This window comes from Lethenteron reissneri, chromosome 11 (genome assembly GCF_015708825.2).
Source record: "Lethenteron reissneri isolate LAM-NWPU_2019-01 chromosome 11, ASM1570882v1, whole genome shotgun sequence".
Classification (NCBI taxonomy): domain Eukaryota; kingdom Metazoa; phylum Chordata; class Hyperoartia; order Petromyzontiformes; family Petromyzontidae; genus Lethenteron; species Lethenteron reissneri.
The window spans coordinates 4890812-4912490 of record NC_083789.1 but is presented as its reverse complement, the minus strand read 5'-3'; the positions used below and the strand labels follow the sequence as shown (position 1 = coordinate 4912490).

The window sequence follows — 21679 nt, the reverse complement described above, 5'->3', positions numbered from 1 at the left end:
AAGTCCGGCACGCTGCTAACCGTCGCTCCGCCGTGGCCGTTCCCGGTTTCGATGAGAGATGCGATGCATGATGCACTATGCGATATCTGATGCGCGATGCATTATATGATGTGATGTATGATGCGATGCATTATATGATGTGATGTAGGATGCGACGCACAATGCGATGCGATGCGGCTTCACGCTTCGGCGCTTCTCACCGCGCGGCTACCGTCACCGCGTCCACAACAAACGCGGCATTCAGCTCCCGCTCCCTCCCTTTCTCTCGGGTGCTCGCTCTAAAGTTCCGTAGAGAAAATATTTACTCGCGGGACTCCCCCCTTTTTTCTTCCCCCCTCCCTCCAGCAGCGATGTTGAAAGAGATGTTTTGTTACCTCCACGGGAGTTTGTTTAGAGTTTCCCTCCCGCTCGTTATTTCACGTTGGCGGCGATCTGAAACGCTGAGGCTGGGGGAGTCGTAACGCTCTCTCCTCCCCCTCCCTCCCCTCCTTCCCTCCCCCCCTCCACTCCCCCCCCTCCCCCCGTCTCCCCGCTGCAGGGCGAGTGCGTGAGCTACACGAGCGACCCGCTGCAGGACTTCACCCTCATGCGCTTCCTCGACCGCTTCGTCTACCGCAACCCCAAGCAGCAGCGCGGGGAAGGTGGGGGCCTCGAGCCGTGCACGGTCTGGGGGGGGTGGGGGGGGTGCTGAGTTCGCCCCCGGGGCAAAGCGGAGGGGGGGGTGGGGTTGGGGGGGGCAGGGAGGGGGGTGAATCGAAGACTCAAGGAAAGCAGCGCTTCGTGAAAGTTTCCTTTGAGCCATCGAGAGTACCGTGTGTACACACACGCGTGTGTACTGTGTACGCGCCATGCGTGCGCATGCGAGAGCACGCACAAAGCACGGGCACACATACACGTGGAAGGGCGCGTGCGCGTTCACACGCGCACGGACGGACGCACAAGGACAGGGGAGGCAAAGTGTCGCCACTGCACGGCTGAGCGCAGATGAACTTTGACCTCGGGGGGTTGGGCGGGGGCGGCCTCCAGTGAATCAGTTTGGCAGTTTGGAGTTTCACGTTTACAGCTTCATTATTGTATGGGGGTATTGCTTTTAAAATTGCAGAGTGCAAGCGGAGGAAGTGACTTTGCCAAAAATATTATTAGGAATTCATTCAATTGGTTTGTTTTATTTAAGAGACCGGTGAGGGCCCACAGAGACCAGAAGGTTATTTTTCAAGTGGGCAAAAATTAAAAACGCAGTAAACCGGGGGATGCAAATTGGAGGATGGATTCTTGGAATTGAACGTTCAGCCGTGGAGATGGAGCGTTTAGATCGCCGGTATCGCGTGACCGCGGGGGTTCATGGTGGTGAAGGCCTTCGATCCAGCGGTAGATAGATATACCACGGCTCACGACGACAACAATGATGTCCAGCGTCTCTTTTCTCTTTCCCGATAAGCGCCGCACTCGCATCATCAGCAAAAAAATGCAAGAAAAAATGTTATAACAGTGATTATGATTTGCAGCCCCCCCCTCCCTAATCCACTGCTGGATGAAGGGGGTTGCCAATAGTGGAGTTTGGTTGACCGTACTTCACTGTACTGGTCGCTGCATGTTGGTGAAGTGGGAGTAAGCGGTGTGGTGGTGGTGGGTGAGTGGGGCAGAGATGAAACTCGCCACTGGCGTTAGCCGTGGCCAGGACTCGAACCCGGGTGGCCAAGTAGCTGACATTGACGACAGCGGCCAACAAACTCTTTTGACGGCCGCGTTGATCGTCACCATCGGTGGCATAGCCGTACCCACCCCCCCCACCACCCCTTCACCAGAAAAATAATGCTTAAATCTATAAACGTAACTATTTTAATTTTTAGCAGGTCAGGCCCACTGTAGTTTTGAGCGAACAAAACGCGACGAGCTTCTCGCACCCGCAACGCCAGCGGAGGCTCTGGGCTCTTCTCGAGTTGACCCCCCGACCTCGGCTCGTTCGTCTGCCCCTCTCGCCTCGCAGAAATGCTGCCGAGCGTCTCGGTCATGAAGCCCAAGCAGAAGCGCTTCCTCGCCCAGGACATCCGCAACCTGCCAGGTAACGACGCTGCGCGCCGGGCGGAGGGGGCGTCCGTGGCGGCGTTGGCCACAGTGGGTGGGTGGGGGGGGCGGCGGGTGGGTGGGGGGGGCGGCGGGTGGGTGGGGGGGGTGGGGGGCGGCGGGTGGGGGGGGGGGCGGCGGGTGGGGAACGTCCGGCGCCTAAAATGAAAGCGTCGGAGCGGAGAGACTCCCGAGCGGTGTCCCTCCGCGCCGGCTCGTTAATTGGCCGGGGTCGAGCCGGGGTCGAGGCGGGCTCCGTGGTGCCCAGAGGTCGCCGGGGTGAGAAGTTGTTGTGGGAGGAGGCCGTTGGAGGTGGGGGGGGGGGTGGCGAGCGAGCGGGCGGCGGTAGCAGGGTCAGGAAGAAAGGTGGTGAGGGGGTTGGTTGGGCGGGGGGGGGGTCGGCATGGGGGGGGTGGGGGGTGCGTGACGTCGGAGGTGGTGGTTGCTCCTGCCGCCACCCTGCCCTCGTGACCTCCGAACTCACCGGGCGAGGAGCTCTGAGCTCCGCGCGGCTCGCCGCGGGCAATGAGGAGGGCCCCGGAGGGACGGCGCAAACTCCTCCTGTCCGCCGGCGTCTGTCATCGCCGGGATTAATGCCGGGGCTTTGGCTAAATAAATAAATAAATAGGTGGTTAAGTCGGTGGGCTCGGGGGGGCGGCCCCTCCCTGGCCTTGCGTTAACCCGTCGTGCGTACGCGCATGCGCGCACACGCCCCCCGTACAGCTATACGTCCAGGGCTGCGCGTTAATGGGATCGAAAAGACTTGAAAGTTGTGGTGAAGGGGGGGGGGCTGCTCCGTGGGAGAAACGTCGCCAAATAGCAAATGGCGGTGCTTGTAGCCGTCGCGGAGAAAGAGGCCCCGGGCCGCGGCGAGTCTCCCGCCGGATAAATGAACCCTGAGGGCGTCGTGGCGAGCACGGGACGGACAGCTGGTCGGACGGACAGAAAGACGGACAAAACGGCTGGGCAGAGAGACGAAGGCTACGTGGACGAACGGACAGAGACATTTTGTATTTTATTTTTTTGACCGAGCGTCGCTTTCCATCTCTGAGAACTAAACGAACGTCTCCGTCGTCGCCCGAGTGTGGACGGTGGCAATAAGAAGTCGATCGAAGGAGAGTTTTTCGGAAATCGCCTCTGCGTTGTCGGCAAACCCGTGGATCCCGTCGCCCTGAAAACAATGGGGTTGATGGGCTGATCTGCTCGAGTTTGGGGGGGGTGATTCCCCATCCCGTGGCGCGACGCCGAGAGGGCAATCGGGGTAACCTTGTTGAGGCGGGGGTGGGGGGTGGGAGAGAGACAAACAAAACAGGAGAAGTCACTTGGCCTGCAATGATTCTTTGCACCCAGCGATCTGATGAATCGTCCCAATTCCTTTGGGGGATAAGTCCTATAGACATTATCTATTCTCTCGTCCATCTTCCCGTCGGTATTCAGGTGAGGGTCATTCGGTCATAGGCGGCGACCTTCCCCCCCCCCCCCTTTATCATGCAACTTTGCTGAGACACTGTCGCGTTGTGACGTCGGCAGGACTGATGCCCAACTCCTGGCTCACCGCCTGACGGAGCCGTGGCGCCGTCTACTCTCCGACACGGCGACGTGCGCTGAAGTCGAAACTCAATGGCCACGTTTTGTTTACGCGACGAATCTTACCAATTGGTCCGCGTCGGGTGGCGGCGGGTTAACGACACGTTTGTACTTACGTGATCTCACACAAAAAAAACACTTTATTCTGATGCCCCCTCCCTGCCTCCCTCTCTCCGCCCCCCCCCACGTGGCCCGCAGTGAACAGCAAGGCCTACCTGGAGCTAGACGAGAGCAGGGTGCCCGTGGACGAGCTCTTCTTCTACAGGTGAGGTCGCTCGCACGGCGACGACGCCACCCTGAGGGGGGGGGGCCGTGGGGGGGGGGGCAGGGAGGGGGGTTGTTTTTTGTGTTTGCCTGGCGGGCTGGAACGCGTCTCATTTTGTATTTCATTAAACAAGGCCGGCTTGACTGGCGGTGGCTGCAGCTGGGGCGGGGGGTTCACGGGTGGGTGGGTGGGCGTGAGGGGGGTAGATTGCCTGATAAGGCGGGGTGGGGGGTGGATTGGTGGGTGGATGGGTGTGGGTGGGTGGGCAGGTAGGCGCGTGGGTGGGCAGGTGGGCCAACAGGTAAGTGGGTGGGTAGGTGGGCGGATGGGCGGGTAGGTGGGCGGATAGGGCGGGCGGGTGGGGGGTGGGTAGGTTTGGCTGCTTGCTAGGTGGGTGAGCGAGTGGACCGGGTGTGAAGGTGGGTGGGGTGGGTGGGTGGGGCGGGTGGGTGGGTGTGCAGGTGGGTGGGCGGCTCGGCAGGCGGGGGCGCGGGGGGTGCTGCGGGGTGGAGGATCGTTTAAAGTATAAAAATAAATAAGGGTATAATCCCGCTCTATTGACCTTGAGCCGCCGGGCGGGCGGGGAGATAAGATCGGACGACGCAGGAACCGAGTAAGTCGACGCGCGGCGACGTTAACCGCGGCGGTGGCGGGTGGAGGGGGGTCAGCCGCTCGGCCGCTAAAGAGGTTCCATTTTCTCCTGCCCCCCCCATCCCCCCCCCGACACCCACCCCACCCGCTTCCCGTGCGGCCGCCCCGGCCGCGATCATTCCAACGCTCGTGTCCGACCGCGGTCGACGATGTTTGTTGTTGCGCGCCGGGCGTGACGGGGGAGGGGCGGCGGCGGTGGCGCTCGCGTGGAGCCGAGCCGGCGAGCGAGCGGCGACGCTCGCGGTGCGACGTCCGCGGCGCCGCCGGGGACCCGGGCCAAATCGATCGGCACGCCGACGCGTCGGCACGACGTGGGCGCACGCGCGACGACGGCCGCCGCTCGCGGGTGCCGGTGACGTCGCCACGGCTCCCGCCACGCCTGGCTTGGGCGTGCTGTGAGGCTGCCGCGTGAAGCGTGGGAAGGCTGCCCGCCGCCGCTGGCGGGAGGTCACGAGACAGACGCGCGCAAAGACGAAGAACCCCTTGTGGCCTTCGGAGGCTTTTTGGGGCAAGTGCCGGTTTGCGCGCGCGGAACCCGCATTGGAACATGCGCAAATACGCACGTGTGCACACGAACACACTTACATACTCGTGCATTCACACACAAAGATAAAGATCTCCCTATTTAGCCTAAACAGACTGAAGGGGCTGTTAGCGAGCCACCTATGAAGGCCGGAACGGCACACGAGGGGGAGGGTGGTCAGTTCCACGCACGACCGCCTTTGTCTCCCTAGTGGCAATGTTCACACACCGCATCAGTTACTCGTTTGAGACTGAGTCGACCTAGGGGAGGCCCAGGACCAGTTGAAATAATCGTCGCTGGTGGTGGCCACGAGCGGGAATCGAACTCGGGTGGCCGGGTTCGTAGCGCAGCCCGCTAACCGCTACACCACCGCTCGCCACACACATACAATGCAAAAACACACGCGCGACACGGGAAACACGTCACACACGGCCGGGGTGCAAACTCCACCCGGGCTTTTGTGAGATAAGGGGGGGCGGGAGGGAGGGGGCTGGGGGTGGGGGGTGATGTCAGTGGCTGCTCGGGACCAAAAGCTCCTTCCTTTGCCCTCATCGGGTTACGGCCGTTATCGTGAAAAAGTTGTGGGAGGAGGAGGAGGAGGGGGGGTGGGAGACACTTGGGACTGCGCAGGAAGAGGATGCGTACGTGCGTTGGTGTTCCCGGATCGCGTGAGCCGTGTTCGAATCGCACCTCTCGGCGCTCTCTGCGGTCGGACAGGTGATGTTGCCGTAGTGGCCGCTGTCTGGCAGAGGGAGAGAGACGTGAATAATTAATTAATGATGACGAGTAAAAAAAAAAGTTTTCCCCGCTTTCGTTCCAACCACGCTGCCATCGCCGCGGTGACGCGAGACCCGGCGGGCGATGGGAGCTTCGCGCAGAAAGCGGCGCACCCTCCCCTCACTACCCCCCGCCGCGCCCTGCGACCTACGAATAATTCTGTAATTTGGAACCAGAATGAAGGAGCAACAGCATTAAAGCTGAATAAAAAAAATGGGCGGGTTTTTATTTGGTGCTGTCGTTGGAACGCCTCGCATCGTAACTCCAGCAGGGACCCAGATTCGAACCCGTTTGTCTCGGCGTCTCTAGGCCGCCTGAGGTGCCACAACGACATTGGCCTTCCTCTAAATGTGGTGATTGTGGTGGTGATTGTAATGGTGATTGTGATGTTGGTGGTGGTGTTGGTTTAGTGCTGTTGGTGGTAGTGGGGTGGAAATACCACCACCCCCTCGTGTGCCGTTCCGGCCTTCATAGGTGCTCGCTAACAGCACTTGCTCCAACAGTCTGTTAAGGCTATAGAGGGGGATCTTTGTCTTTGGTGGTAGTGGTACTGGCGGTAGTGGTGGCGGTAGTGGTTGTGGTAGTGGCGGTGGTAGTAGTGGCGGTAGTGGTGGTTGTACTGGCGGTAGTGGTGGCGGTGGTAGTGGTACTGGCGGTAGTCGTGGTGGTGGTAGTGGTTGCGGTAGTGGTGGTGTTAGTGATCGTGGTAGTGGCGGTAGTGACGCTGGCGCCCTCCGCTTCCCGGCGACGCGCGACCCCGTCTCCACGTGCGTCCGCTCGCGGTCCCCGGCCTTGTTTTGCGCGCGCGACGTGCTAAACGATCTGTCGCGCCCGCCGACTGGCGTGTGACGGGCAGCGTTTGCCCGGCGCTCGCCCCTCGCTCACCCCTCTTGCCCGGCCGCCCGTCCGCCCGCTCGGGCTGCTCGTGAGGGCCCTGCTCTCCTTTTGACCGTTTGCCGGATCGGCGGATCGGCGGCCGAGGCTCGAGTGTCGCCCGTCCCCTTGGCCCTGCGTCACCACGGCTGTCCACCCCCCCCCCCGTCTCCCGCGTTCCTCCCGTGTGCCCCCTGTCTCTATCTCCCTCCTCTCTCATTCCTCTCTCTGCTGCCTCCTCTCCCCTCGCTTGTCCTCTGCCTCTCGCCATTGTCTCTCTTTGCTCGCTTTCCTCTCCCCTTTCCCCCTCTCTACGCCGTCTTTCCCTCTCGTACTGACCGCTTGAAGCTGTACCTGCGCGCGCGCATTTGGGTTGTGCCGGCTTGGGATGGCACGCATCCAGCAGTGGGCGGAGCGTGGCCAACGCTGACGATGTGCGCACGTGTGTGGTGATGCGGCGGTGGCGGCGGTGAACGTGCTGCGCCACGAACCCGGCAACCCGAGTTGGATTCCCGCTCGCGGCTAACATCGGCGACGGATGTCTGAACCGCTACTGGGCCCTCCCCTAGGTCGACTCGGCTTAGACTTTGCAACCCGGTGTGGCGTCGAAACATCGCCACTGGGGAGACAAAGGCGGCCCGTGCGTGGCGATCGCCCCACCCCTCCTCCACCTTCGCGTGCCGTTGGCCGGCCTCCTCCTCCGTGGGTTCTGCTCGCTTATGGGCGCTTGCCCCGCCGGCGTGTGCGTGTCCAGGTTCTTCAAGCAGCGCGAGGCGGAGCGCGGCCCCAAGCGGCAGCGCCAGGAGGAGGACAACGAGAGCATCGACGATGTGAGCGACGACGAGTTCGAGAAGTTCCTCGGTGAGTGGCGCGCCGTCGCGGGGGGGATGAGTAGCGGCGGTAGGATCGGCAGTATTAGTAGGATCAGCATCAGTAGGATGAGTATCGGTAGGATCAGCAGCTGTACGGTCAGTAGGATCGGCAGTATTAGTCGGAACAAAGGAGCAGTAGGGTCAGCAGTGTCAGTAGGATCAACATCGGTAGGATCGGCAGTATTAGTAGGATCAGCAGCAGTAGGATCGGTTGCGGCAGGATCAGCAGCATCAGAATCGGCAGCATCAGTAGAATCAGCAGCAGCAGTAGGATCAGTCGGCAAGTCCACTCAGCCCCACATCTTCCTCTACCACATCAGCCCATCTCTCCTGTAGCCTGTACCACTCACCCTTTCACCCACTCACTCACCCACCCACCCATCAGCCCATCTCTTCTCAGCCCATACCACACCCATTTAGCCCCCTCGACACGGCCAAACAGAAGCTGGCGGGCTACGTGACCCAGCAGCCTCCTCGACTGCCGGAGGAGATCACCGACGGGACTGCGTCCAGATCTTATTATAGCCGCGCGCACACAGACGCACAACAAAGACGATGACAAAGATCCCCCGCATAGCCTTAGCAGACTTTCTGGGCAAGTGCTGTTAGCGAGTAGCACCTATGAACGGCCGGCACGACACACGGGGGGGGGGGGGGTGGCCGGCACTACGCCCGGCCGCCTTTGCCTCATTTGAGGCTGGGTCGACCTTGGGGAGGCCCAGGACCGATTCAGATGAATCGTCACCGGTGTTGGCCGCGTAGCGGGAATCGAACTCGGCTCGCCGGGTTCGTAGCGCAGCGTAGCGCTAACCTCTGCGCCACCTCCCGCCCCCCCCTCCCCACCACCGCACGGACACGCAGACGCGCGTGCGCACGGGTGTTTATCTTGCGACGCGTGCGTCCGTCTGGCAAGCTCTCCTCGTCCACCACTGCCTCCACCGCCGCGTCGTCGTCCGAGAGCCAAGGCAGACCTCCGTCTCGCCCGGCGCCTCGCCCCGCCGATTGACGCTCGCGTGTGCCCTGTTGGCAGACACGTTTCCTGCGCGCTTGTAATGGTTGTCATTACTTAGGACAGATGCCAAATCACGTTTAAATGGGGAACGGATTTGGACGGAGAGGTGGGGGGCGGGGGGGTGAGGAGCTAGATGAGAGAGAGGGAGGGGGGGGAGGGAGAGGGAGAGAGGGAGAGAGCAACCCCCCCCATGGCTTCCAACTGTCGCCACATGATTAAGGTGTCTTGCTGTGGCTGAGCTGTGGTTTTGTCAGAATTATGAAACATGTTCCTTACGTGGAAGGGCCCCTTTTTTTTGTATAAATTATAACGTCAAATACAGATGTCACGGGAATCGGAAGTTTTGGAGAGGTGTGGGGGGGAGGGTGGCAGGGGAGGGGGGCGAGAAAGTTTGATTTGGGGTTCGTCTGTCTTCGCCGTCGTTTGTGACTCGACATCGCGAGGGTTGCAGCGAGCGCCGGCAGAGCGGCTCTGTGCACAGCTAGCGGTAGCAACAGCAGCAGCTACACACAGCCACACACATGTACACACAGCTAGTAACAGCAGCCACACACAACAAGCGGTAGCAACAGCAGCTACACACAGCTACACACAGCTAGCGGCAGCAGCAGCAGTAGCAGCCACACGCAGTCACACACAGCCACACACAGCTACACACAGCTACACACAGCTGGCGGTAGCAGCAGCAGCTACACACAGCAAGCAGTAGCAACAGCAGCTATACACAGCTACACACAGCTGGCGGTAGTAACAGCTACATACAGCAGCACCAGGCAGTAGCAGCAGCAGCTCCTGAAACCACTCATTCGGGATGACGCCCGGCAATCGTTGCCCCCAGGGCCGCGTGGCCGAGTCGCGGGGACAGCGAGCTGCCGCTGGGGATGCCCCTTTCCGACTTGTCGTGATGCGCGACGCGCTCTTGAGAAGCCCCCGAGTCGTCGCCGCTGCTTGTGTCCCGTGCGAACCTCGGGGGCCCATCGCGAAGGTCGGGACGGCAGAGGAAGCGTGCTGTCGGATTTTGTTGGCCGGGGGTGATGGGTGATGCGTGCGTGCGTGGAGAGAGAGAGAGGGGGGGGTGTTGTGGGAGAGAAGAAATAATTCTGGTGGTGGACGCAGGGACGGACGGCGGTGTTTGTTATGGCTAAGTTTGTCACCTCGGCGGCCGCTGTTTAGTCTCGCCCGGTCAAAGGCGGCGAGGCTGTGGGCAGCGAGCGGCAGCTGTCAGGGCCCGGTCCTCACGTGCGCCCGCCCGCCCGCCTGCCCGAGCGCGTGTGTGTGCATGCGAGTGTGTGCGAGTGTGAATGGACTTGCCGATGACTGGTACCAGCGGTGTCAAGATCGGCCTCCTGCGGAGGAGGCTCGTGAAGGACGCTGCTGGGCAGTTGGAGGCAACGCTCGCAACAACGAGCGAAGCGCCGGGCGGGTAAAATGCAGCGAGATCTTGGCGCAGTGGGGAGCACAGGCTGGTGCATCTGCCAGCCATCTCAGTCGGTCAACCCACGGCACCTGGGTCCGTTCTGTGACCTCCTGTCGGTAGCGAGCCTTTGACGCTTCACGTGGCCTCAAAGTGAACCTAGCCTGGCGCAAGCGCCGTGGTGACGTCGGCTCTTGTTGCGAGTATGTACGGGGGAGCGGTAGTGCGGTGGTTAGCGCTGCGCTACGAACCCGGGTTCGATTCCCATCTCGCGGCCAACACCAAGTGACGATTATCTGACCCGGGCCTGGGCCTTCCCTAGGTCGACTCAGCCTAAAATGAGAATCACAACAAGAGAGACAAAGGCGGCCCGGGCGTGGTGTTGCCCACCCACCCCCTCGTGTGCCGGCCGGCCTCTCGTAGGTGCCACCCGCGGGAGGGAGGGGGGGGGCTTTGTGTCTGTGTGTACGTAGTGGCGCGCGTGTGGTTAGAGGGCGGAACGGTACCTCGCCCCCCGTAATGACTGTTTTAACAGCCGATTAATCCGTCGAGCGGGCCACCACCACAGCCCCGCGTCGCTACGCCCGCACGTGGCACCACGTGCGCTCCGAACGGTCTGCGTGCGCGCATACACCCGTTGGTGCACGTGTCATTGATGCGGAGGGCATGGGGTGGGGGGGTAAATGCGCAGCCCCTGCAATTGCCTCCGCTAGACGTGGCTCTACGCAGGGATCCCCGACAGAAGAGGAGTAATCTGCCCACTCTTCCACGCCGGCCTGACATCTTAGAAGCGTTCGGAGTTACCCACACGTCACCCCCATCGCACGCGACCTGCCAATCGTAGACTGACTGCGTGGCTGTCCCAACCGCTGGAACCCCCTTTGCTGCCAACCGTTGCACCACCGTTGTTGTTGTTGTCGTTGTTGTTGTTGTCGTTGTTGTTGTCGTCCGCAGACACCCACGAGGGGGACGAGGATGATGACTTGGATCTGCTCAGCGACGGCGACGACCTGGACTTTGCCGGGTAACATCTCTTCACCGCGCGCGCGCGTCGCTTTGTAGCGACAGTTAAACGAACGCGATGCCACCAGTGGCGAATTAATGCGTCCCAGAATCTGTGCTAAGATCTCTTTCGTCGCTTCGCGATGGTTTTTAACGTACGTAACAGGAGGGAGGATTTCTCGACAAATCTGGCTGTCGCCTGATGAAGCTCGTTGTAATTACTGGTGAAACGTCGCGCTGAGATTGTAAATGTCGTGCCTTTGCTCTCCAACACAGCGGTGTGCTGGACTAGTGACGAATTGGCCACGTTCTGTTTACGTGACAAACCCTCTTACTAGTTGGCTGTGTCGGGTAGTGGCGGGTTTAACGACACATTTATATATTTGCGCGATCTAACCCCAAAAACACTTGCATTATGGATGAATTATTTCCGTCGTCGCAGCAAGCGTTTATGTTTCGCGTGATCTGCACGCAGAGTCTCAAGAAAGCGCTTTAGGTGCGATCGCCTTGCGGCGCTTCCAGAATTGACCACGTGCCACCGTGTGGCATTTCCCGACAGTGTGACGATGTCACCGCCCCCCCCCCCCAGTGACTCGACAAAGCGTAGCGATTCTTTCTTAGTTTTTACCGTCTCCTCGTTTTCGCGCTCTCGTTGGTATTGTTTTGTCCGCCCCCGCCGCCAGCCCAAGTGCGGCGTTAGCCAATCGTACAACGTGCAGTTTGACAATCGACGATTTGTTAATTCAGCCCCGACCGATGATGACGACGATTCTGTGCGTCGTTGCTTGCCGAGCCTGACAACCCCAGGTCTCCCTAGCCAATGAACCTCGCCTGCCAAGCGCACCGATTGGTTGATCGCAGTGGGAAGCTGGCCTTGAGGTTAACGGCGGGTGGGGGCGGGAGTTCAGGGGTCGGCAAAGATCAGTGCAATTAAATGTCTCTCCCTCCCCCCCACTCCTCCGCTCCCTCCCTCCCTCCGCTGCTCCCTCCCTCCCTCCATCTCCCCGACTCTCAGCAACATCAAGAAACCAAAGCAGAATAAGAAGAAATCTCAAGGAGGGGGGGACGGCAATGACGACGACGACGACGACGATGAAGATGACGAAGACCTCGATGACCTGGATGATGAGGAAGTGTCCCTGGGAAGCTTCGACGAGGAGGACTCTGGCGACGAGGTCGGCGAAGATGGCGGAGCGTTCGTGAACGGGGGGGACGACGACGACGACGACGACGAGGGGGAGGAAGGGTGGGATGGTGAGTCGACCGACACGTCAGACTGATGACGGTCGCACATACACACACACACGCACGCACACAGACAAAGATCCCCCCGTGTAGCCTAAATGGACTGTGGGGGCAAGTGCTGTTAGCGAGCACCTATGAAGGCCGGCACGTAACACGAGAGGGTGGGTGGCCAGCACCACGCCCGGCCGCCTTTGTCTCCCGAGCGGCGATGTTTAGACACCACACCAGGTACTCATTTGAGGCTGAGTCGACCTAAGGGAGGCCCAGGACAGGTTCAGATCATCGTCACCGGTGTTGGCCGTGAGCGGGAATGGAACTCGGTTTCCCGGGTTCGTAGCGCAGCGTAGCGCTAACCGCTACACTACAGCTCCCCCACGCACACCACACACACGCACGCAACACGCCACAGAAGAGCATAGCACAAGCCGCAGGGCACACGTTCCCACCCGCGTTCTGTTGCTCGAGAGAGTGCCACGTGCGCCGTCTGTGTGCGTTTGCAGCTTTTGACGACGGCGGCGACGACGGCGATCTGTCGAGCGGTGAGTGTTCACGCCCGGCACAAACACACCGACACGCTCGTGTTAACCGCACACGGTCGCCTCAACGCACCTCACCCGCTTCACAACCACGCTTTGCCACTTCCTAACCCACACCTCGCCATGGAGTCAGTGCAGTATCGACTTGAGGAAGCCTTTAGCCAGCAGTGGATGCAGCCGAGATCATGGATGACGATGATAATGAAGTTAGTGGAGCTCATCTCCTCTGATTTCATCTTTGCCCCTCTGCATCTCTTACACTCCCCTCCCCACCACCCCCTCAACTCCCCCGGTCATCCCATAGCCCCTCCCTCCACTCCCTCCACTCCCTCCTCTCCCTCCACTCCCTCCACTCCCTCCACTCCCTCCTCTCCCTCCACTCCCTCCACTCCCTTCACTCCCTCCACTCCCTCCCTCCCCTCCCTCCTCTTCCTCCACTCCCTCCCTCCCCTCCCTCCTCTTCCTCCCTCCCCTCCCTCCCTCCACCTCCCTCCCTCCCTCTACTCCCTCCCTCCACTCCCTCCACTCCCTCCACTCCCTCCCTCCACCTCCCTCCCTCCACCTCCCTCCCTCCCTCTACTCCCTCCCTCCACTCCCTCCACTCCCTCCTCCCCTCCCTTTCCTCCCCTTCCTCCACTCCCTCCCATGGCTGCCCATGCCCGCCATGGCGCGTGCCTTGCCCACCGCCGGGGTTTTTTGTTCCTGTGTCTCTGCTCGCGCGCCGACGCTCCGGATGCGGCTGCGGCGTTGGGCGGCACTCCGGAGGTGGATGGGTTGGGGGGCAGATCGTAGGTGGCAATGAGGACGAGGAGGAAAGCGTTCGCAAGGGGGGGTGCGTGCGTGTTGGTGTGCCGCCGGAGCGTGAATGCACGTGCGTGTGCATCGGTGTGTCTGTGCGCACGTGGGTTCCTGCGTGTGTGCGTGTGTGTGCGCGCGTGTGTGCGTTTGTGTGTGTGTGCGCGTGTGTGTGTGTGTGCGTGTGTGTGTGTGCGTGTGTGTGTGTGCGTGCGTGTGCGTGTGTGTGTGTGTGTGCGCGCGCCTGCGTGTGTGCGTGTGTGTGTGTGCGTGCGTGTGTGTGTGCGTGCGTGTGTGTGTGTGCGTGCATGCGAGAGCGCTATAACAACCGCAAACTCCGCCGTGCTCGGGGCCCAGCTCGGATTACGAGCCGGGTGTCGTCCTCCTTCACCTCCTCCTCCGTTTGTTTATTTGATTAATTCTCGTTGAATGTTGTTCTCACCTTCCGCGTCCGTCCCGTTATCTCGTCAAAGCTACCCTGCCTCGTCCTGCGGACGGCCCGTGGCACAGAGATTCGACTAAAATAGTCACGGCTTCGTGGTGGCGATTCAAGTCAAGAATAGATTCGGGTTTCTTGCCTTGTTGGTATCGTTCCTTGTCCGTCCGATCCGGCCCGTCGCGTGTGATCGACACGCGTCGTGACGGACAGATCCCCCGACGCGCTTTAACCCCCATCGCCAGAACCGCTTCACGGCCCCACGATTCCACGCGGCGCCGATCCCGTACGATTCCGTCTCCCTGCGCGGGACGTTTGGACGCTCCCGGAGCGAAGGTGCTCGGGTCACAGCGTGCAACTCCCCCCCCCCCCCACTTCCCTCCCTTCCCTCCTTTCTCTTCCCCTCCCCAAGAAAACCGCCGCCGCTCCCACCCACCCACCCCCCCCGGAGCGAGCTAATTAAAATTAAAAGCACGAACCACAACCGGTGTAGGACTCAAGTGAACCAGGGCGGCTGGGGGCGCGCGAGCGAGGTGGGGGGGGGCGCTATTGAATGACTTCATCTCCCCGTGCCCTTTGTGGGGAGAGAGGCGGAGGAGCGGCGCGGACTTCGTGAAACTCGCTCGCTCGCCACGCCGCAGAGGACGACAGCTCGCGAATTAGCCCAGCGGTTTTTTTTCGCCCCCCCCCCCCCTTCCTCCAGAGTTGTTAACCGCTTTGTGGAAATGGAAATGGTAGCAGGAGTGCCGGATATGAAACCTATCCACGTCCCCCCCGCCCCCCGCCCTGCCGTCGTTTCACCAACGCGCGCAAACGCCCGTGGCCCGAGTAGGAACGAGGAATCGGGAACCTGCGAAAGGACAGGGTGGCCGGTTACCCCCCCCCACCCCCCTACCCCCCCCGCTCACCCGGTGATCCCCGTCGCCAAGTGAAGATTCAAAATCTGAATTTCGAACCGACCGCGGGGGAGAATTCGACGAGCCGCAAAGCTCTTTAGTTCGTTGTCTCTCGCGCCTCCGATGAGCATGGTTCAGCGCACGTGCCGGTGACGGTGACGTACGCACGTTTCACAGATGTCCCAACAGGACATCGTCGGCGTCAGCCGTTGTCTCTATCCGCTGCTGGATGAACGTCTGGCCATGCCATCCATCCGTCGCTCCGGCACGCGAGCCGATCCCGTCGCTCCATCTCCGCGCCTGTCATGCCTTTTGCCCGAACGTCGGTCGACATTCCGTCACCGCTGCCCCGTGTGGAGCTCGCGAAAGGCTCTCGGAATGATAACGGAGAGAGAAAACGGGAGATGAAGCGAGAGGTCAAAGAGAGAGGTCAAAGAGAGAGGTCAAAGAGAGAGGAGAGGGCGCGAGAGAGCTGTCGACCAGAGCAGTCGCGTGTGTGCACGTCGCGACGTCTGCGCGCGTGACGCCATGGACAAAACAGCCTGACGGCACATCGGATTCTTCCAGTGTAAATACACATTCTGATTCTAAGACGCTGCCCTGTCCTGTGGCCCCCGCTGGCCACGGCTGGTTAGGGTGGCTCTTTGGTTCTTTCGGTAAAGTGACGTATACAAATAAAATAATAAATTAAATACTAGCATACGACGTTTCGATTGCAACACAAGCAATCATCATCAGGTGTAAATGAAATAGAAACAAATCTAGTAAACTTATAAATGTAATGTAATACAACAGAGAGTCGGATAACATAACAGTCAACACCCTACCTGGTTGATTACGTTGCTAAATTTGAGAGAGAGAGAGATTAAACACAGAACCAAAGACTTATAGACAGACATATAAGCAGACAGATATCACAGACATACATAGAGAGAGACAAACATAGGCACACAGAGAAACCACGCCTCTGTGTCGAGGCCTTAAGTGGTATACTAGAGTGGTTAAGGTTGCACCATTGGAACCTCATTTGCCAGTAAAAAATATGATAATTGGTTATCATCTGGCGTCATCTGGTCCAACCCATGTGAGACTAGGCTCTAAGGAAAGCTGTCTCGGGTGTGGACCAATCATCTTCAAGGACAGTGCACATTATCAGAGTTATGTTTTTTGTTTGCATTATGACTGCAGGTATTGTGGTCTATGCAAACATGACTCCTTGTAAAAAAGGTGTCAGTTTTGTTGCCAGATGGTTAGGGTTGCTTCGTGAGCTTCCTGCCGCTCGATAAGAGTTGAACATCGCTGGCGTAGATGATGATGGTGGTGGGGACGACGACGACGACGTTGTTCGTAATTGCTCGGCGAGTGAAGTGAATTGAGAGTCGAGCTTCCCGTTGGCAGGGCGTCACGCGAAGAGGCGGCCTCCATCTGCAGGGGGCAGGGACAAGGGGCCTCAAGTTGGGGGCGCAGGAGCCAAGAAGCGAGAGAGGCTGGAGACCATCGACTTTAAGTCGGCCATGACAGGTACGTTTGTGAAAGTGCGTGCGTGTGTGTGGGCAGCGGTAGTGTAGTGGTTAGCGCGCTGCACTACGGACCTGGCCCCACCCGAGTTCGATTCCCGCTCACGGCAAACACCAGTGACGATTATCTGAACCGGTCCTGGGTCTCCCCTAGGTCGACTCAGCCTCAAATGAGTACCTGGTGCGGTGTGTAAACATCGCCGCTAGGGAGACAAAGGCGGTCGGGCGTGGTGCTGGCCACCCACCCCCTCGTGTACCGTTCCGGCCTTCATAGGTTCTCGCTAACAGCACTTGCCCCTACAGTCTGTTAAGGCTATACGGGGGATCTTTGTTCTTTGTGTGTGTGGGCAGCGATTTTTTAGCGGTTAACACTCACGGCCGACACCGGTGACGATTATCTGAACCGATCCCGGGCCTCGGGGGAGACAAAGGCGGCCAGGCGTGGTGCTGGCCACCCACCCCTTCGCGTGCCGTGCCGGCCTTCATAGGTGCTGTTCGCGAACAACGCTTTGCCCAACAGTCTATTCGAGGCCTTTCACCACTGCGTCTGGCCGCCTTGCTGCCATCTCATAATAAAACAGCGGGGCAATCCTTCCTGTACGGTGACATTGGGGCACGGTCCCTCCCGTTGGGACGCGGCGCTCTTGCGCGTTGTCATTTGAGAGTCGTGGATCAAAGGGCGGGCGAGGAATCGGCCTTTTCCCGTGGTCGTGAATGAACCTGTTGTTGGTGTTGTGCGATCGCAGGAGGGGGACACAGCACGAAGAGGCGGAGGAAGGACGGTGATCAGCTGTTCCTAGCAGCAGAGGAGGTGATGCTGATCGCATAGACTCACCACACACACAGAGACTCATAGAGACCCACCACACACACAGAGAGATTCATAGAGACCCACCACACACACAGAGACTCATAGAGACCCACCACACACACAGAGAGACTCATAGAGACCCACCACACACAGAGAGACTCATAGAGACCCACCACACACACAGCACTCATAGAGACCCACCACACACACAGAGAGACTCATAGAGACCCACCACACACACACAGAGACTCATAGAAACCCCCCACACACACAGAGACTCATAGAGACCCACCACACACACAGCACTCATAGAGACCCATAGAAACCCCCCACACACACAGCGTGTACTCATAGAGACCCATAGAGACCCCCACACACACACAGAGAGACTCATAGAAACTCATAGAGACCCATAGAGACCCCTCCCACACACAGAGAGACTCATGGAGACTCATAGAAACCCCCCCACACACAGCGTGTACTCAGAGACTCACCACATACACAGAGAGACTCATCGAGACCCATAGAGACCCACCACACACACAGCGAGCCACTCAGACTCGCTGCACATGCGGCGAGTGGCGGTTGTACTCCACACTTCACTAGGTGCTTATTGAAGCGTGGGTTGATCGAGAGGGGAGGCACAGGCTGAGTTCTGGTCACCACTTGCTGCTGATGTTAGCTGAAGTCTCTCCTTGTCCCCTGACTCTTACCTTGATCCTGAATCCAACCCTAATCCCCTGGTCTCACCCCGATCTTTAACCCTAAACCCTAAAACCTTTGCCCTGACGCTCACCCTACTGCCCAACCCTAATCCTTAACCCTGACAACAATGCCTGACCCGAATCGTTGACCCTAATACCTAATCCTGACCCTGATCCCCAACCCCTAATCTCTAACGCTGACTCTCATCTTGGTGCTTGACCCTAATCCTTGACCCTACTCCTGGACCCTGATCCTTGACCCTAAACCCTGACCTTAAACCCTGACCCTAAACCTTGTCCCTAATCCTGGACCCTAATCATTGACCCTAATCCTGGACCCTAATCATTGGCCCTGACCCTTGACCCTAAACCTTGACCCTAATTCTTGACCTGAAACCGTGACCATAATCATTGACCCTGAACCTTGACCATAAACTTTGACCCTAAACCTTGACCCTAATCCTTCACCCTATCCTTGAGCCTAATTCCTGACGCTAATTTCTTGACTCTCACACTGATCTCCACCGCTAAACCCCCGACCCTGACTCTAACCCTGACTCTGACCCTGACTCTGACCCTGACTCTGACCCTGACTCTGACCCTGACCCTGACTCTGACTCTAACCCTGACCCGCTGTCTCTGTAGTTCGGGACGATGCTGGATGAACATTCGTCCTCGGGCATCGACACGTCGGGTCTGAACGCCGTGGCCAACAAAGACAACTCTCGTGAGTGGGGTGGGGGGGCGGGGGGCGGGGGTGGAGGGGCGGGGGTGGGTGGGGCGGTGGGGGGTGGGGACGGGGGGCGGTGGGGGGGGCCCTCATCCCTCAGTGGATTGACAGAGAGGGGCCGTGCCTGTGTACCTGCATGAAGCGTGCGTTCCCGACTTTCGGATTCATAAAAAAAATATCTGAAAATCCATGCCCGGATGCGAACATTTTGGATAATCTGCAAAAAAAAACCCAAATTTTTTTTTGCTTTTGAGCTGAAACGCGGACGCGTCGCTAGCTACCACCACAACAACGACGACAATGAGGAGGAGTAAGAGGTCGCTTCCTATACAACCTACGCCGTTTGTACTTGACGAGGTAATGCTCCACTGAGCTGTGTTGCAGCTCTTTTTCAGACGCGACCCGGCTCTCACCACAAGTGGGGGGTAGCTCAACACAAGTGGGCTCACCGTCACGTGGACATTTATAGCGGGCAAATCCTCTTGAACGCGTGACGTTGATTCTAAACGCGGAGGGAAAAACCGGAGGACCCGGTGAACAAATCCACGCGGGCACGTTGAGAGAGAGAGAGAGAACGCAAACTCCAAATATATACGGCAGGTGTCAGGGTCGCGGTCGAACTCGCCCACGACCTCCTGCACACCAGGTGAGGTTAGTTGACATCTCGGTGCTGCGAGCCGCCACGTTGTGCCTGGCAAAGCCTCCCTGAGGCCTCAAAACTCAGGAGGGTCCTGCCACGTGTTTTGCAGTACAGGGGGGCAGGGTCGACGGGGGGGGGGGGCGGGGGTCAACGGGGGGGGGGCAGGGTCGATGGTGGGGGGGGGGGGCGGGGGTCGACGGGGGGGGGGGGGCGCAGACCGTGAGCTGACGAGCCAGTGAACCCAATGACCCCGCGACCTGATTGGTTGAATGACCCCGGCGGGCCGCCTGACCCCATGCCGACCGCCGTGACCGCCGTGAACTCCGCTCCGCAGACGCCAAGCAGCTGAACTGGGAAGCGCAGCGCGACCGCTGGGTCAAGGGGGACGGGGAGCGACGCGGGCGGCCGTCCTGGAAGAGGAAACGACGGAGTGGAGGGGGAGGAGGAGGAGGGGGAGGGGGGGCCCCGGCAGGTAAATTCGGGGGGGCCCCACGCAAGGGAGCGGCCGGGCGGAGAGCGGGGGCGGCTGGTGGAGGAGCGAGAACAGCGGGGAAGAAGCTCGGAGGGAAAGAGAGGAGGAGGAGGTGATGGTGACGATGGGGGGGGGGGGGGGGGGTGGCAGGTGACGACGATGACGATGACAACCACGACGATTTGGACGATGGAGGTGTGGTGATGACAGCGTGGATGATGGGAGGCGGCTACGACGACGGTGGTGATCGCCGTGGAGGTGACGGCGATGTTGGTCAGCTGGTGGTGCCAATTGTGTGTCGATGGTTGTGAGATGATGATGATGACGACGACAACGTTGGTTGTGATGACAGTGGAGATGGTGGTGATGTTGATGAAGCAGCCTTTAACACACAGCTCTTCAAACTGTACACAAACCAGGAAATAAACTTTGGCGTGTTTAAAGTTGCATGCTCTGTGTGGTTATCTCGAGACTTAGTTTAAGTCAGACCGACGCTGGGATCACCAGTGAGTTGAGTGATCGATTACTCTTACCGATAAGTATCGGTGAGGTTACTCCAATAGTCCAGCAACACGAGAAGAGTTGGGAGAGTTCTACAAGTCTCGCCTCTCTTGCCGTGTGTGCCGCTGGACGGGGAGGTGATGGGCGGGGCTTGGTGATATCATCGTCAGCCTTGTCGCGTGGGGGTTTCCAGCCTTCACAAAAGTGAAACCGATTCGCAAATCTCATGTCGACAATCGCCACAACTGTAAAATCAACCGTATGTTAAAAATAATTACAAATACAATTATCCTTTATTGGACCACAGAAGCATCATCTGAGTCTCAAGACTCATGATTCTCTTGGTGGCGGGGCTCCTGTGTGTGTTGAGGCCTTGCTCGCTAACAGCACTTGCCCCAAAAGTCCGTTAAAGCTATATGGGGAACCTTTGTTTTTGAGGCCTTTCTCAATCCACTGCTGGATGAAGCCCCCCACTCCGGTGCTATGCAATCCACCCGCCACCCACACCGCAGCTGATTGTTGACCATACCTCACCACCCTGGTGGGGCAGTCGACCCATGGCACCGGGACCTGTCCCGTGACCACCTGTCCAGCGAGCGAGCCTTGGACACTTGACGTGGCCTCAACGTGCACTTGGCCTGGCACAGGCGCCTGTGGCGAATGGCGGGTATCGGTATGCGTGTTGAACTTCTCTCGCGCTCCGTACGTAGAAGCGCCGTGGTAATTAATCGGAGGTGCCGGGGAAGGACAAACTAAACGCACACAAACAAAAGGCAGTGCGGAGTTACTGAAGGCTGAAGAGCCCAAGATCGGTTTGGATATCGCTCGCCACTGATGTTAGCCGTGGCCGGGAATCGAGCTTGGGGGGGGGAGGGGGGGTGGGTTAATAGCGCAGCGTCTTCACCGCTGCGCCTTCACTACCCCGCACCACCACCCCCACCTCTGTTTATTATATTTAATTGTAATAATGAAAGAATGACGGTGAGTGCACGCTCATTCAATCTCCCGGAGCTGCAGTTAAATAATGGGGCAGGCTCCTTACATCCTTGCCGCCCCTCCCCTCCTGTCCCCCACCACCTCCGTCCGCCCAGCGGTATATTTCAACTAAACTTATTTTTTTATTGTTTACAAGACCCACTAAACTATATAACTATTTTTTCGGAGGCGACATGGCCACAAATGATAGCCCAATGAAGTGGCTTATCGCGTGGAAATGATCGTCGCTAAAGACATTGAACGCGTGATGTTGATTGTAATCCACGCGCGAGAGAGAGAGAGACGCACACAGCAGACGTGAGGGTCGGGATCGAACCCACGACCTCCTGTATACCGAGCGAGATAGTTAACATCTCACCA

At 59.1% G+C, this 21679-nt stretch overlaps 1 protein-coding gene across 1 annotated transcript in view; it reads left to right on the top strand.

Annotated features, from left to right (window-relative positions):
• CEBPZ (CCAAT enhancer binding protein zeta) overlaps positions 1–20265 on the top strand; it is a 30943-nt gene extending 10678 nt beyond the window's left edge. Inside the window, exons 7-17 of the mRNA XM_061549806.1 lie at positions 539–641; positions 1988–2062; positions 3850–3916; positions 7495–7601; positions 10993–11062; positions 12056–12294; positions 12786–12824; positions 16347–16469; positions 17212–17276; positions 18626–18707; positions 19685–20265. Of these exons, the coding sequence (XP_061405790.1) occupies positions 539–641; positions 1988–2062; positions 3850–3916; positions 7495–7601; positions 10993–11062; positions 12056–12294; positions 12786–12824; positions 16347–16469; positions 17212–17276; positions 18626–18707; positions 19685–19938 (1224 nt within the window). The 3' untranslated portion in view covers positions 19939–20265. The remainder of the gene's footprint in view (positions 1–538; positions 642–1987; positions 2063–3849; positions 3917–7494; positions 7602–10992; positions 11063–12055; positions 12295–12785; positions 12825–16346; positions 16470–17211; positions 17277–18625; positions 18708–19684) is intronic.
• Positions 20266–21679: the final 1414 nt, after the last annotated feature.